Source organism: Atta colombica, unplaced genomic scaffold (assembly GCF_001594045.1).
Source record: "Atta colombica isolate Treedump-2 unplaced genomic scaffold, Acol1.0 scaffold109, whole genome shotgun sequence".
Lineage (NCBI taxonomy): Eukaryota > Metazoa > Arthropoda > Insecta > Hymenoptera > Formicidae > Atta > Atta colombica.
The window spans coordinates 621,434-638,316 of record NW_017259194.1 but is presented as its reverse complement, the minus strand read 5'-3'; the positions used below and the strand labels follow the sequence as shown (position 1 = coordinate 638,316).

The window sequence follows — 16,883 nt, the reverse complement described above, 5'->3', positions numbered from 1 at the left end:
AACTTTATACATCTCTCTTTCTCTTACTTAGAATTCTGTTTTAAAAAATTATGGGAAAAAAGTTTTGGATATGTATGTATAAGCTTTGTATATATATATATATATGTATATATTCCTATTGAAAGATCTTTCTATTCTTATCTATAAATGTAGCTTTAAAAATTGAGTAAAAAAGAGCACTTAAAAGTCGAGCGCGGAAATCGATGCGCAAAGTAAAACGATATATGTATTTAAAAAATTTTATATGTACAATGTACATATATGTTTCGCCTCATTTAATTTTGAGCCTTCTTCGGAATAAAATTGAAAAAAAATATCTGACTCTAATATCATTACTTTAATTTATCAAGTTTATAATAATAATATTACGATTTATCTAATGATAAGCAAATATTTAAAAAAACAATTTTTTTGTTTTCATAAATTTTGTCCAATAAGTAATTTTAATAATACAATTTGACATATGCGTCTATTTAAAACTCTACTAAGTCTTGCCAAGTGAATTGTTAACATATTTCGATCTATAATGTAGTTGATAGAACCCAGATAACATTTATGTTGCAAATATAAAAGATATTTTTTAAACGTTTTATGTCTAAAAGATGTCTAAAAGATATCTTATGCAACATAAATATTATCTGGGAATATATTTTAAATGATCCTTAGTGGTCTTTATATTTTTTGTTGCGACATTTATCATTATATTTCATTTTTATCAATTTATTCATATAAATATATTAAAGAGCACGAGCATAGTATGGTGAACAACATGCGAGTCTATCATGTTAGAGGACTCAGATTCCATCCCTGGCAGATTCAAGAAATTTTTCACGTAATTCTTCTTCAGTGGTCTGGCAAACCATCAAGAGTATCTATTGCCAAGAAAACGGAAAGACGGCCGGTTAGATAGTGTCTCTATGAAACATATACATATCAAACATAAACAAAATTTGACTTTACAATACCAAGATTATTTTCAATCTATTATTATTCTTTAGTCAGCGTTTGTCTATCGTGACAGTACATATATTACATATATTTTTATCTTGAGACGTATCTTAAATATTCTTATACAGGACTCGGTCTTATTTCAAATAAATTTATTTAAAACGTATATTTTAAATAAAGAAAAAATTAAAACGTTATTATTTATTATTTTAATTAACTTCTTCTGACTATTTCTTATTTAATATTTCTTACTGTTTGTATTTACTATTTGAAACGTTTATTTAAAGTACATATTTCTTATCTTATATTTTAAATAATTTCTTGTGACCTATTTCTTATTTAAATAAGTTCTTAGAAGCTATTTTATATTTTTTATTTCAAATAAGTCGTATCAATTACTTTACCGACTCTTACAATTTTATATTTTAAATAAGTTTTTGAAACTATTTTTTATTTTTTGTTTTAAATAAATCAGTTATTTTACCAAGCTCTTATATATGATTTTAATTTTATATATTATTAATTTTGTGTATCATGATCAACTTATTTCTATATTGACCGTAATATCGCTATTTTACTTGTATCTTCTCGACATGCGAAACATAACTATGGTCAGTTCAGGTAATTTCTTTTTACCAGAGACGTATTTATTTGTTTTTCATCATCATACAATTCATTTAATTTATTTCTAATTTAACTTTTTACTAGAACATTAGCAAATTTTAAACAATTGGTCGTCTAATCGCTTGTAAGCAATTTCCGTCTCTAAAATATTTCTTGGTAATAGCGGTTTAGACCGGTTATTTAAAATTTGCCAATGTTCTGATAAAAAGTCAAATTAGAAATAAATTAAATGGATTCTACAATGACGAAAAACAAACAAATACGTTTCTCTGATAGAAAAAACTCACCACTAGCTATATAGTTATGTTTCGCCTGTCGCATGTCGAGAAGATATTCATCAATTTATATTAAAAGTATGATCGTTTATAATAAGAAAGTGTAATAGTCAAAAAATAAATTAACGATATCATAGTCAATGTAGAAATAAGTTGATCATGATATAAAATTAATAATATATAAAATTAAAATTATATATAAGTATATTTAAAATACTCTCGAGGTAAAAATATATGTAACTATAACACTGACTGAAGAATAATAATAGATGTGAAAATAGTTTTGGTATTGCAAAGTCAGATTTTGTTTATGATGTCAGTATGTATGCCTTGTGGAAATCCTCCATATTTTTTTGGAGATTAAGATTTTTTTTCTTTATTTTTCGATGTTTAAAAACATTGTATAAGTTCAAAATGTGTAATATAACATGTAATATATTTATGAAACATTTATATGAAATATATTATATTTGATTTTTTTTTAATTAATTACAGAGTATATTTTTCGTTGGAATTTTAATGTTTTAAAAAATTTTTATATTTGACTCTTATATGTCTTAAATATTCTTTATATTACTTTTGAGAAAATTGTTGTTCTGTTAAGAAATATTTTTTCCTTATAAAATACATATTAGATTGATTATAGACAAAGGATATTTAAAGAATCGTTTCAGAATTATTAATAGTATTATATATTAAATATAAAGGCACAAACAATAAAGGAGTACTTTTCTACTTTCTATAAATTCCTACAGTATCAAGATGTTTCATTCATTGTCTATACGTTTGATATACAGACAATTATATCTCACGCCAACAATCGCCATAGAATTACTCTCGGAGATGGAGAAACACTTACGATAATGTTTAACTATGGATCTTTGATCTCTCTCGAACTTAAATAATTTAATTATAACTCTATTCACAACCTTATAAGAAAAACGTTCACAATGTATTTATTCTTCTTTTACATAAATGGAACGCTATTATTCTCAATGCTCATGTTGACGATTCATTCGGTTAAATAAACATGTATTAACGTCTCGATATGACCATGTATAAAATTCTCGATATGAAAATTGTTAACAAGTTCAAAAACATAATTTTCTTCGTAAGTCTTTCGATACATTTTATAACTAGATATACTGCTTTTATACAATTTTCACTATCTAACATCTTTATCTCAACGTAGAACAGTGATAAGTACGTTTGATGTCGCTCGCGCATGAAAACGCCGTCAATTATTAAATCGTAAAATTCTCACACTGTTATAACATTATACATTTATTACATATATCACTACGTAATGTTTCTCTACGCATATCGGTATATCTATATATCGTGTGTACATAAATATGCACACGATATTGACCCATGATTTGATCCCAAGGAGTAATTTGAGATTAGGCCTGAAATTTGGATGTATTAAATATTGTATAAATTTCTACCGTTTTCGGATCGACGATTGTTCTTTTTGGAATGTTCAATGCCACAGAATCAAAAAGAAAAAAAAAAAACAAAAAGTTGACCAATTTTCTTTGCTGTGGATTGTATCGTCATTATCGGATATTAATTATTTTGTACTTCCACACCCTGTCTAAGAGAAAAATTGTATTCCAGGATGTGCTATACAATCAAAATCGTATAAAATTTACGAAGGATTTATGAAAGATTCGTCAAAATGTCTGACAGCACCTATACTGGACTATTATTAAAGATTACTGCTACAAACTAAACTATAAGATTTTTCCAACGTTACCCTGAATAGATATATACAGTGTTGAGCATTGTTCTTGATTTCCTAAATTATACAATACAGTTCTATCGAAAGAAATCGATCGTTAGGCAAGAGGACTTCAATGTATCGTCGTATGTTTTCAGTTATGGTGTATACAATAATACACATTATAAATATAACCATAACTTATAGGAAAATATAAAACAGACTGTATAAAAGAAGAGTTATACTTAAATATAAAGTTCCAGTTATACTGTGACTCGCGCTTGCCAATTACTATACGTTTTAAATAATGTGCGAAAAGAAAAATCATGATGGATGAATCTTAAGAAAATCATACATAAAGGATCTGCTATCGGAATTATTTGGAATATTTCGATGTGTTCAGAGAAACGCTGGACGAGTGAATACGTCGTGATGGCGCCGGGCTAGCTGGAGCCGATGGAGACGGTCCAGTGGGTGTTGTCGGCTTGGAACCTCTTCTGCTTCGTCTTAGAGTAGAATATGGGCTAATGCCCCGATTAACGTGCTCATGAGCATAAAGTAGCACTCCAATATCCCGATTACCCGCCTCCAAGGCGATCTTCAGAGCCGAACTGCCATCTACGTCGACTATAGATGGATCGCAGTCCGGATGTGCAAGGAGCAATCTCACGATCTCAGTGTGGCCGTGTTCCGCTGCGCACATTAGCGCGGTGCTACCGTCTTCATCCTGGATATTAACTGCTGCTCCAGCATCTAGAAGCAGTTGCGTCATATCCTTACGTCCGTGTGATACTGCCAACATCAGCGCAGTTTGTCCATGCTGTTTGCACAGAAAAAAATTAGAGAATTATAAAGAGAATTATATTTTAGAAAGAGTGGAAGAAAATTTTCCTTATTATTTTCATATAATGCTTCTATTATATTTATTATAATGTAGCTGAGCTTACCAATTTTGCTCGGATGTTGACGTCAGCAAGCTGGAACAATCTATTCGCTACCGAGGCGTGCGTGGAATTTCTGACTTCTGCCAGAGCAGCTAACATCACAGCCGTGTAACCAGCCACGTTCGCCTTATTAATATCGCAGACTTTCGAATCTAATAATATAGACACCACGTCGAAATTGCCATGAGAGACCGCATAGTGCATCGCTGTATTTCCACTGGTGTCCGTCATATTGACAATGTACTCCAGCAGAGTGCTGGAGCATTCCTCAAAACGGTCCAAATAATCCTCGACATCTAACGGATTCGCGCTAGATGTGCTGGATATTTTGAACCATTCTTGTTGTATAATATTGGTAGCATTTTTAAGCTGATGAGAGATATTTCTGCTAGGTGATTTCTTGATACTGTCGTTGAGCACCTTCATAGCGGCCTGCATCTCCTTCGAGGGCTCAACCTTTTTCCTAGGCTTATCTTGAATTGGTTGAAACAAAGCTGATTCTGGTAGCTCCGATTTCTCCTCGTTATCTGTCTCCTTCTCCACGTTACACATCTCTTCTGACACAATCTTCTCATCCTTGGTTTTCTCGGATTGCAGTTGTTGAATACTGCGAGAGCCAAGAACATTTTTTTTAAATATCTGTTTAAGAATACTTGATAGATACACACACATATAATACTTATATACATATAAAACTTATCTAATTAATTATTATTTCTTTGTATATGTAAGGAAAGCTGCAAAATTTAATTCAATAAAATTAATATAATCTAATTGGCATAATCGAAAAGGTTGAATTTCAAATCTTAAATAAAAAAGATTTATAAAATATTATAAAAGTATCGTTAAGTTATTAATATTAAAATATTAAAAATTCAAAACACAATACTGATGAAATTAATGACAATAAGTATGATGCTGTAAATAGAAGTAAGATAGTGGAAGGAGGGGAAAATTACCCTTCCGTGGCCGAACAAGGCGAGATATCGGAGATTTCAAAATCGCTAAATAAACGAGAGGTGGTTTGCTGTTGCATCGATCTGTCCAGATCGAAGATACACTTATTCGTTCACCATTGCAAAACCGCCAGTACAACGTGGGACGCGCACCAATATCTGACGCTTCGACACTTCCGTCGCGGTATTTATGTGATTGTTGTGCCAGGAAGAGCACTCGATGACGCATTCGACATGCGCGCAACTATGGACTCAAAAACAACAACAAACTATCTCGGCACGCTTGGCAGACACGAAGTACGTCATACGCGGCTCTGTAATTGGCTTCGTGCTATCCTTTTCCCACCCTCTTTTACGCGAAACAACTCCCTTGCAAGCGACCTTCGACCACGGAAATAACAGATGGCGTGGAGCGTAGTCGAGCGGGAAGGGTAGATCGAGTTCTGAAGGAGTAAATACTTTGATCTATTCTTTGATAAAAAGTATAAAAATTTAAAATTATACAATAAATTTAAACTTGGCATAATTTAAAAGAATAATTATCTACAATTTGTAATTTTCTCCAATGAATATAAAGCTTTATGGAATAAAATAATATATATTTAACAATGAACGATTTATTATTAAATTAAATATATTATTAAAATAATTTATTCTCCCTAATTCATCGTTTTTTGCAGAATTTAATTTAGATATGATTAATTTGTTTTCTGGAGAATTAATAAAGATATAGAGTTGTAATCCTTAAATCTTTGTTAATTCTCCAGTATCTCATAAAAGATAAGATAAAATAAAGAGTAATTCCAAATGACTAACCGATTGCTACTGTCGTACTGCTCTTTATTGTCCGCGTCGTATCTAATCACACCGGCGGCTGATATTTTTGTGTAAGTGTCCTGGCGTTTGAATTGTCTTCTATAATCACTGGTGTTCAGAGGAATATGGGACGGCCTCGGGATCCTGGATACCATATTGCTGTTCTGATGATTCAGGCTGTTCTCGGCATTGTTTGCTATTTGCTTCGCCAAACTTTTGATTGTCTCCTTGCAATTATCGCAATAATTCGCCGCGCAAGAGATCGAGATGTGCGGCCTCACAGAATCACCGACCGACACGTCGACCAACGTCTTCTTCATCGTCGAGGTACCAAAATCTCGACACTTTGGCGTGAGACCGGAAGTATCGGTACCGCGAGCGATGGTTTTTACCAAATCCTCCACCATCACCGCTACCGACTTGCTCGCTTTTGTCTTCATTCGCGTGTCACCATAGTTGAATGAATGACTCCTCAAATTTATCCAGTTCAACGACACAGGCGGCTGCACTGGATCTGGTCCAACGCCTATGCTTCTGATGCAAGCACCGAGTTTGACTTCAATCCCGACTTCCGATGTCATCGGCTTAGCAGTTACGCTCACATGTGAGCGCATTTTAAACTGTTCTGTCACTTGAACCGACCGATCCCGCTTCTCAGCGACTTTGGGCGTTTCTGGACTGCATTGAACGCTCCTGGAGGAAGTATCTTTCATTAAATTATTCTTGTAATTCCTTAAAGCATGTTCCACAAGCAATTCAGCATCTTCTTTCGATAAAAGATCCTTCATACTTAATCTTGTTGTTGTGCCGTAAGAACGTTTTTTTATCTCCTTCTTCACTTCCGGTGCAATATCCTCAATTAGGAAGTGACTGTATTCAAGACTCCTGGATTTGTTTTCCGTATTAATACCGAAGTCTCGTGTTTTCTTTATGGTTTTGCGATTAATTACATTGTTCTCATTGTTAGGCAGTATCGATTCCACTTGAAGTGGAGTTCTCGTTAATTGTTTTTTTCGTACTTCCGGCAGGACCTCCTCCAGCATCAGTTGACTGCGGGTTAAACTCGATTTCCAGCTGCGAGACTGAGAATTGCAAAGGTTCGAGAGGTTTGACGATGTTTCGTCGACCAATACAGTACTCTGATCTTGGATCTCGGGTATAATCTCCTCGATTCGCAAATGACTCTCTTGTAACGATGGTTTGATCGGTGTGCTTGTTATCATACCGACATCTCTCGTTCGAACCTGTACGCGAATAATTGTTAACTCAATGCAATGAGTTTTGATAAATTTGAATATAAGTACATATTATTAAAGTACATTTTTGTTCAGAATTATATTTATATCTCCTTTTAAACACTAATTAGTTTCGACATAATTGCTATACAATCTTACATAAAATAGCGTAATATTGATTTTGAATATACATTGTTAATCGCTTTAAATATTACGAACCATTGCATACCGAGCAGATTATATTGCCGATGACATATCTGGGAAGTTTCAGAAAGAAACGCAGCATAGTATTAAAGAGCGGATACATGTTGTAATTAATATTTTTATAGTCTTCAATCTCGACGTATCTATTTTCAAATATTTACGCGAAATGTATACACGCGCGCGGAAACTTGACGATGTAAGAAAATGACACGGCGAAATAATATATCGCCATTAAATTCCGATTTTCACTTCTAATTAGAGATTAGAGAAGCAATCGATGCTCATTTCAGGAGATATATATAAATCGAATAATTTAATGAAAGATTTTAAAAAAGAAACTAAATATGTAATCTAAAAAAATTACATCAAATATAGATAGTATAGAAGTTCGTTTAAATTAATTTTAATATATAATGTTGATTATCTTTAATCCTAATTTGATTAGGTCCTTATTTATTATTTATTTTATAGAATTAAAAATAAATCATTTACATTACATTAAAAATAAATCAATTAAGTTCATGAAATTAGACAAAAGAATATTCTAAAAATATACAGTAAAGTTCAATAAAACCATTAAAGTTAATAAATTAACATATTAAAATAGCAACAAAAAATATAATATAAATTCTATAATATTTAATTAAATAATTTTAATAACAAATATTTAGAATTTCAAATTTTTTGTAGATAGAAAGCTATTTAAATAAATAAATAGTTTGCACGATATTTAAATAAAAATACAATTCTTACCGGTTGGTACGATACTCCGACATCCCTTGTCATCACGCCACACATGGTTCCCATGTCCCTGGTAGATACGCTTTCAGAGTTCTTCAGGTTTCGTAGGGGAGTACATTGTTCTGAAAACGACTGGCTGCGATGCCTGTGTAGGGTGTCATTGTAGGAATTCGTTTTACTCAGCTCGTCCACTTGCCGTAGAAGATTACGCTTCTCCTCTTTCAATACCGAGACTTGCACCTGCAAGAGGAAAAGAAAGAGATTACGTGTACAGTATTAGATAAGCTTAGCAATAGTATAGTTTTTTTTTTTATAGAGACTGATAAAATTGCGACGCGTGAGAAAACATGATTTTTAACACATGCGGAAGTAATAGAAATATTACATCAATTGAAAGAATACTACATAAATTACAGCAATAAAATAAATTCTATGTAATTATATTTTTAGATTAGATATCAATGGATAGAATAAGGAAATAGAATATTCTGCATTTTTTATATTAAATAAAATGAAATTAATACAAAATTGAATTAATACAAAAATAAAATACTAAAAATCTTTATCTTCTTTAATTTTATTATTTTTTATGTCAAGTTTATTATATTACAATTGGTAATAATTATTATACAGTATAAATATGAGTATAAATATAAATTCATGAAACATTTTTTTTTAAATGTGTAAGAACTTCATATTTTCGCATAGTTTATGAATACAAATGAATACAACGAGAAGTCGTCATAATAATAAGAACAACGAGATCATGATAAAGCAGCGGGAATATCTTACACACGAACGTTTCGCTAGAACGGAAGAGCTTGCCTGGGTGCAAATTACATGCCGGGCGATGAACATTACGAAAGCGTAGGTGGGAGAATAGGAAATTTGTGAGAACTCACCTGCAGCATGGGAATCGCCTTGACCTGTTCCTCCAACTCTTTCATTCGTTCCAGAGATGCCGCCATTTGTTCCCTGATATTCTGTAACATATAAAAAATATTATTACTCTCTCTCTCTCCTTGTTCTTATATTTTTTACAAAGTTGCATCAACTTATTTATATTATATACAATTAGAAGCTAAAGAATAAAAGGAGCTTGATAAGGACTTAATTATCAAGCCTAAGATTATAAGAAATATTTAATTAGAAACTATCAATTAAAACTAGGAATGATAGGGAATAATGTATAAAAATATTAAAAATCTTTTATAAGATAGTGGCAAGAATGAAATTATTAAGCAATTTTTCAATTTTCGGTCGCTCGAATTTTTTTCTTACAATAAATAAATTATAAAATAATGTATAATTTGTCGTAATATTATAATTATATTATAATTATATAGATATAATAAAGTATAAATTTTTCATACCTGAAGTGCGCCGGTACTAAGATTCGAATTGCCACTTCCAACGCTGGCGTTGTCAGAATCTGCCGGCTGGTCTGTCTGAGCCGCATTTTGCACCGGTGCCGTCCCATTTGTGCCATCTAGCGAAAAAAATCAGTCTTGGAAAACTGTACAATGTGCTTAATTATTCGATGCATTTCTTTTGCAAGAAATATTTTATTCATTTCTGAGAAAACGTGATTGCGCTTGAAACATCCACTTTAATCTCCCTCTTCGATCAACTCTGCCCTCCGGCTTTGTTAACCCTTTAACTAAGGAAGTTAATTTAAACTGATTCCTCTGCACGAGGGAGAGATTTTCAAAAAAATATACGCTTGAAAAATAAAATCTGTAATTGATACGTGTATTATTTAATATAATACTTATATATTTTTATTTTAAGAAACAAATAATAAAATAATTTCATTAATAAATTGATATTTTGTGCCTTTCTTTTTCTTTGTAACCTGTTAGAATCTACAGATATACAATAGAATCACACAAGAATATTTCTTAGAAATATTTCATTTAATATAGCTATTAATAATGTTGCTGTTTCTTTTAGCAATCATTGATTGGTCTTTTTTGCATATCATTACTTGATAATAGATGGAGAAGTATAATTAAATTTTTTGTCATCATTATTGTATATCGTTATATTATGTATTATTATTGCATATATGTATTATTATGCAACATTCACAATAAGCTAAGTTCACCTGTTCTGACGAAATGTTTTTTAATCGGCACTTGAGTAATTACCTTACAGAGCAGAACGTTATCTCGAAGAGAACAATGAAGAAATGCGACAGACATAGTCGTATGACAAATTCCTTTGACTTTTGTCGTGATATATCTCGTGGATTCGGTCGTCGCGATGCAAAATTTTCAGCACGCAATTCTTGACAAACGATGTGTTTGCACGAGATATTTCACAGTCTACAATCTTAATTTTAATAACATATTCTTTGGCATAATGTCTCCTCAAACTTAATGGAATATTATTTTAAGATTTAATGAGATTTGTAAAGATATTTAGCATTCGAAATGAAAAGTTGTGATAAACGATGACTTCCTTCCTCATTTTTACCAAGAAAAAATCGACTCTTAATTGAGGAGAAACTTATCATTAAAATTAAGGTCGCAAGGTTGCAGATTCTATATAAGTATATGCATCATCATTAATGTTGAAGCGTTCGAATCACGCATCACGCGCATTGCACATGTGGATTAAGTGAAATAAAAAGGCTAAATGCCGATCTCCAGCATCGTGAAAGTTTCATAGCAGAGACGAACATTTCTGCCGCATGCCTATCATGAGATCGCGATAAATTCGTCGCAAAGAGGAGCGAAAGAAATTAACAAGCAACCATCCGACTGTTGCGTGCCAAGAGTTACGTGTTCGCATGTCAGCTGAAGTTAGCTTTTGTCATAATAAAATAACCACTGTTTATTTAAAGACTTCCAGAAAATTACATTTTCAACAAAACGAAAGATTTATACGATCTAATTCTTCAATTAATAATCCTTTATTCTGAGCAAATGAAAATTGCGAATTTATGAAATGGATGCGTTATTTATGGATATGTTATTTATGGATGCGTTCGCTGCGATGCAGCTTCTTCTCTATATATCACTGCTCCTAAACTACATTTTGACCGATCGTTACGATAACGCAAATAAGATTTTTTTCGAACACTGACACTCCGATTTCGCGATGTCCCTGGCACTTCCATTTTTTGCTCGTTCACGTTTCAGGCAGATGCACTTGTCGAATATGGAAAAAGGCATCGCGCGCTGCTCGCGAATAGCGTAACATCGTGATCGGATGTCGGCATATAAAGAGGGAGAGAGCAACCGATCTTTGAGGTCGTTCGATTTCACGAGACGAGATAACGAATTCAACTCTTTTGATAACAAATTCACCTTGTTTACAGCTAGATAAATTATCTGTTAATTGCTTGCGCCGCTGCTAGCGACATTAATCAGACAGTATGACGATAAACAATGGCAGTCCATTCTACAATACCAGAGCGGTCAAATTATAAAAAAAAAAATACGTGCGCCAAGGTGAATGTTGCTGCAATCGTTGATACATCGTCTTAATTTGTTCTATTCAATATCTTTCTATTTTAGTTTAATTCGAAAATTATCGCGCATATTAATTGATCTCACAGAAGAAATCAAAATTACAAGCGAAAAATATTTTTGTCTGCAAAAGATGCAGATCATTGAAACGAACTCACGATATTTCCGTTTCGCCTTCATCTTCCAGAAGGGAATCTTCTTCATAATGAAATTCTTCACTCCCATTTTTGCCGTTTGTCGATGTCTTGTGAATCTATTGTGCTTGTCTGCGTGACTTTTCAGAAGGAGATGCAATTGTTATGATGAAACACTCGACACAATGTGTATTCCCGCGCGCCAACGTGAAGTTGCCGATTACTGTTTGTTGTTTACTTAATTCACAACTGTCGGGGAAGCCAGTTTTCAACGAAATTTATTCTTTGTTATTTCACCAATTAATAACATTTCGCGAGTAAATTAATTAAAGATAGCATCATTTTTATTATTTAATTGTTTCTCTAACGTTTCAAATCTATAATTATTTTGTTGTCAATTGTTCGATATTTCAAGAACACGATTCGTTTTTCGCCGTACTCGATATGCATTATCGTATTTTTCAATTTTAGAACAACGCGCGCTATCGCTTTGGGTTCAAATCATCAGCCAATATTATGTTTTCATTCATTATCTTACAAGGTCACAGATCTATTTTGAGAATTCAGCAATTCCTTTTTTTAAATATCGAATATTTGTCTCTACAGCCAATCGCGAGTCAGCATTCAAACGCAAAGATTACAGATTGGCAGGATGTATTTTTTACGGCCAACTTCACAGCGTCGCAGATCAATCGTTCGAAAAAGGAAGTGCACTCGCGTTGAAACCGCGCGTTAACACTCCGCTACGAAATCATCGGTCTTTCGCCGCACTGTCGATCGCGAAATCATTCTCGTAATCGTCCTCGCTCGCAATCTCGGCCGATTTCCCTCGATGACGAAGCCGTCGAGGAGTCCAGACTGTCCAGACGGTTCGTCGTCAACACGACGCGACGCGACGCGACGCGACGGCGACGGCGACGGCGACGTGCCCGCTACGACTCTTACGAGATTACTATATTATTTTCGTTTATTCCCCATTATACATTTTATTTCGGCGAATTGGGTCGCCGGGAGAACGTTATAACTCGGAGGGCGACTTTAAAGTCGCTCAGAATTGATGATATAATTGGCTCGACGAGGCAACGAGAGGCAATCACATCGTGTTTTGCGTAGGTAGACAAATTCGTTTCGTTCGTTCGCTCGCATTCGGCGGCCCGAATATACACCGATATACACCCGTCGCGGTTCTTCGCCGCTTCGACGACAGTTTGCGTTTGACTACTGTGATGCCGTCGAGCCGTCGAGCCTCGGCGAGCGCACCAACCGTTCGCATTAAAGGTGAATGGAGTAGGGGACGAAAGCCTCTCTTCCTTCGTTGGCCTCTTCTTCTTTTGATGCTCCACCGATTTGCTAATCGCGGGAAAAAAGCAACGTCTCGCGGTATCCGGGTCTTTCTCTGTGAACTGCTCGTTGCCGTGAAATGTCTCGACGATGACGCTCGAAGATTCAGCGAAATATTCAATTGATCGGTTTCTGTTTAATTTAATGCATTCACACAATCGATCTGATGAACTCATAATAAAAATCCGAAATATCCAAAATATCCGAAATATCAGAGTATTTAGCTCTACATTATTTATTTACGTTCTTTTAATCTACGTTCTTTCTTCTTATTATTCGCAAATTATTATATTTCAATTTTCACTGTTTTTTTTTGATAATTTAAGTTTATAACATTACATACATCCTTTAGACAAAGATGCAAAAACTTTTTTTACTTTTTAAATTGTAAACCAGTTACACTAAATACATATAATATAAATATATAGTTTATATTTAACGAATTTATAAGGCTGGGCATCCTGGATATTTCTCGCAAGAAATGAAGGGTTAATTGTGGTAGCAGGCAAGTTGCGGAAAAATAGCAAATAAACTTTTCCTGAAATTTATTCCAATTAAGAGATATAGTATACCTCGGCAAAATATTAATAATCACTATGAGTACATATTTGTATTCCGATTGGAATGATGATTTTTAAAGTGAAATTGTTTTGTATTAAATAAATTTCGCGTTCTTCTCCGAGAGAATGAGAAATAATTATTTATAATTATTGTTCATTGCGTTTGAAGAAGACTTTGGTAGGAGAGAAGTAAATCGAGTAATAGTTAATGGTATGTAAAAAATTAATAATTTACTCAAAAGAATTTGTATCCTGCGAACCTTTACAATTTTCGTATACTTTTATACGCGTCATTAATTAGTATTGCCTGCTAGTGATTACGTAATAACAACGAATTATCTACTATAATGTTGAAAATTAATATTCTTTATTATTTTTTTAAAAATAAAGATGTATTTATAAGAGGTATACGCAAAGAATTTTTACGTTTTACAAACACGATCACGTCCATCCAATATAAATCCAAAAATAATTATCGTAATTATGCAATAACGACTAAGATTCATTGAACGTTAATTAATTGAGGTATGTAATTTCTTGAATTAAACATACGAATGTTGTTGACGATTAAACATTGTATAATACATACATACAGCCGCCAAACAGGCAAGCAACGCCATTCGGGCAATTAATTAGGCTATTTGTCGCAATTACTTCGACACACGCAAGTACACGCGAGATCGAATCTTAAACATAACAAACGATAAATATTCACGATTACGACACGAAACATTTTGGTAAGATTTGCTTATATTATTTGTACCGTGCTGCGTGCGACATTATTTCCGATTACGCGCGGTCATTGAGTTTATGTCGATGCTTTAGCGATTTCGCGATCTTATTTTCGTTCATTCTCGATGTGCACGTGCTTCGAAAATAGTTGAACCAGTTGGGTACGTGCGTGTTTAGCTCGACAGGTGCAGGCGACCATATGTGACCACCTTGCCCGAGCAAGGTTGCATTGAAATGGCTAGGAACAGTGATGAAGTCACGCTATCCGAGCAATCGGCCTAGACTACCAACCATTTTGCATGTTACATTTGAAATTTTGAAATTCAATCGCTTTAATACTCTGTCGCGAGGACTCGGTTATTTTAAGCTCAGCGAGAGAAAATTTCGACGTCTCGTTTCAATTTATGAGACTGGCAAACACCTCGTTATTACCACGACACGCACCGTTTCGCTTTCTTAATCAGATACGACGTGATTGGAAATTGCTCCGAAATTTACACGCTATATGGAGTATGGAAATCATATTACATTAATATGAAAATGTATAAATTCTCTCTTACTTTAATTAAAATGTTATCAACATTCTTTTCTAATGCTATTTAACAAATATATTAAAAATGTGTAAATATAATAATTACGTAATGCGACCGTTACAAAAATCCAAAATACTGGCCGCAATTCAATACTAGAAGTTATTTATTTTGCACTTTTGTTCAATGCTTTTATTATTCAGAATAAATAATTAATCACTATCTTTTAATATTACATTTCTATGAGAGTAAACGTTTACTTTCTTACGAATTGATATCGTAGAGACTCGTTAAAAATGTATCTGTTATATATAAATACATACATTGGCTAATTGCGTGATGTATTTCGTGTGCATCGGCAAATAGACGATAATGCTCGAAAGGGTGTTGTACATCGCGGTCGGACGATGACAATGGCGATGTAACGGCAATGTAACCGCGGGGTAATACGGTTGCACCTCGTGGAAAACGCGGTGGCGGTAACCGCCATGCCAGCGGTACAACGACCGGAAGCAGGTGGTTCCAGCCACGCACCGTCGCGTCGCGTCGGCTTCCACCATCCACGTCGCGTTCCGCTGTTCCGCAGCGCGAGTCTCGCGAACTCGTATGATACGGTACGTACCTCCTCTTTGCGTGCCCGCCCGAGGAGAAACGACCGCTAGCTATCTTCGAATTGCTATTTAATAGCACGTAAAGCCGCAAGAAACTACCGCGACGTATTTTCATGTGGGATTTAATCGATGGGCGATGCCGAAGAAACTTGTTACGCGGTAGATCCGATCTCTGAGAGATGATTTGAAGTAGTATGTTATTATACTTTAAAATCTGTTAATTGGTTTAGAACGCGCGTTTTTGCGGATATTAACCTTAAGCTACCGATGTATCTTGAGCATCTTTCCTTTCGTTGTCAAGGACTGTAATTTATTATTCGTTTCTTTTTTCACGGAAACAATGGATGTTATTAAAAACTTTCTTTCACTTTGAAATATTTTCCGTTATCTGTGTTATCGATCTTGATTGATACTTGACTAATTGTTTTCCTCTGTATAATATTTCATTAGAGTATTTAGTAATATAATGATGAGAGATACATAGAGAAATAATTTCATGTATATATCATGTAAATATTCGCGAATTCACAATATACATGTAGTGAGAGCAGAATGTATTCGTACAAGAAAATTTTTTTAAAAAAGTCTTATTTGTAAAAATAAACATTAATTAACAATTTTATACAATGAATATATTCTATTCGAATATAAACAAACGAGCTTCGAATATATTCCTGATTTTAGAAGCTAAATTTCGACTATTCGAATACTTTTTGAGCATTCAAGCAATAGAATTTGTAATTTTCTTATTTTTCAGATGATATATTTTCTATAATTAAGACACATCTTTTTGGTATATATAATTTTAAGAAACATACAGTCTATTTTATTCTTTATGAATAAATTTACCTAACCAATGAACGTCAATTAAACATCGAATCGACATCGAATTGGTGTTGAAATTATCGTATCAATATTGATTCAACATCAATTTGTTGACTCATTTCTGGACAATATTTATTTTTTTTAAATAAAGTTTTTTTTTTAAAATATTTTCTCTATGAATACTTTTTGCATTCACTGTCACATCTAA

The 16,883-nt window shown here is 33.3% G+C and overlaps 1 protein-coding gene across 5 annotated transcripts in view; it reads right to left on the bottom strand.

Moving 5' to 3' along the window:
• Positions 1–2,777: 2,777 nt before the first annotated feature.
• Positions 2,778–16,883, bottom strand: part of LOC108693547 (KN motif and ankyrin repeat domain-containing protein 2-like) — a 35,558-nt gene continuing 21,452 nt past the window's right edge. For 3 of the 5 annotated variants that reach the window (XM_018202551.1, XM_018202556.1, XM_018202566.1), the window contains exons 5-10: positions 9,840–9,955; positions 9,369–9,449; positions 8,479–8,706; positions 6,287–7,530; positions 4,518–5,121; positions 2,778–4,390 (exon numbers count right to left, since the gene is read on the bottom strand). In XM_018202551.1, coding sequence (XP_018058040.1) covers positions 3,947–4,390; positions 4,518–5,121; positions 6,287–7,530; positions 8,479–8,706; positions 9,369–9,449; positions 9,840–9,955 — 2,717 coding nt within the window. In that variant the 3' untranslated portion in view covers positions 2,778–3,946. Of the gene's footprint in view, positions 4,391–4,517; positions 5,122–6,286; positions 7,531–8,478; positions 8,707–9,368; positions 9,450–9,839; positions 9,956–11,557; positions 11,680–12,100; positions 12,403–16,883 lie in introns of those variants that run through there. The other 2 variants (XM_018202584.1, XM_018202575.1) reach the window with 2 other exon arrangements.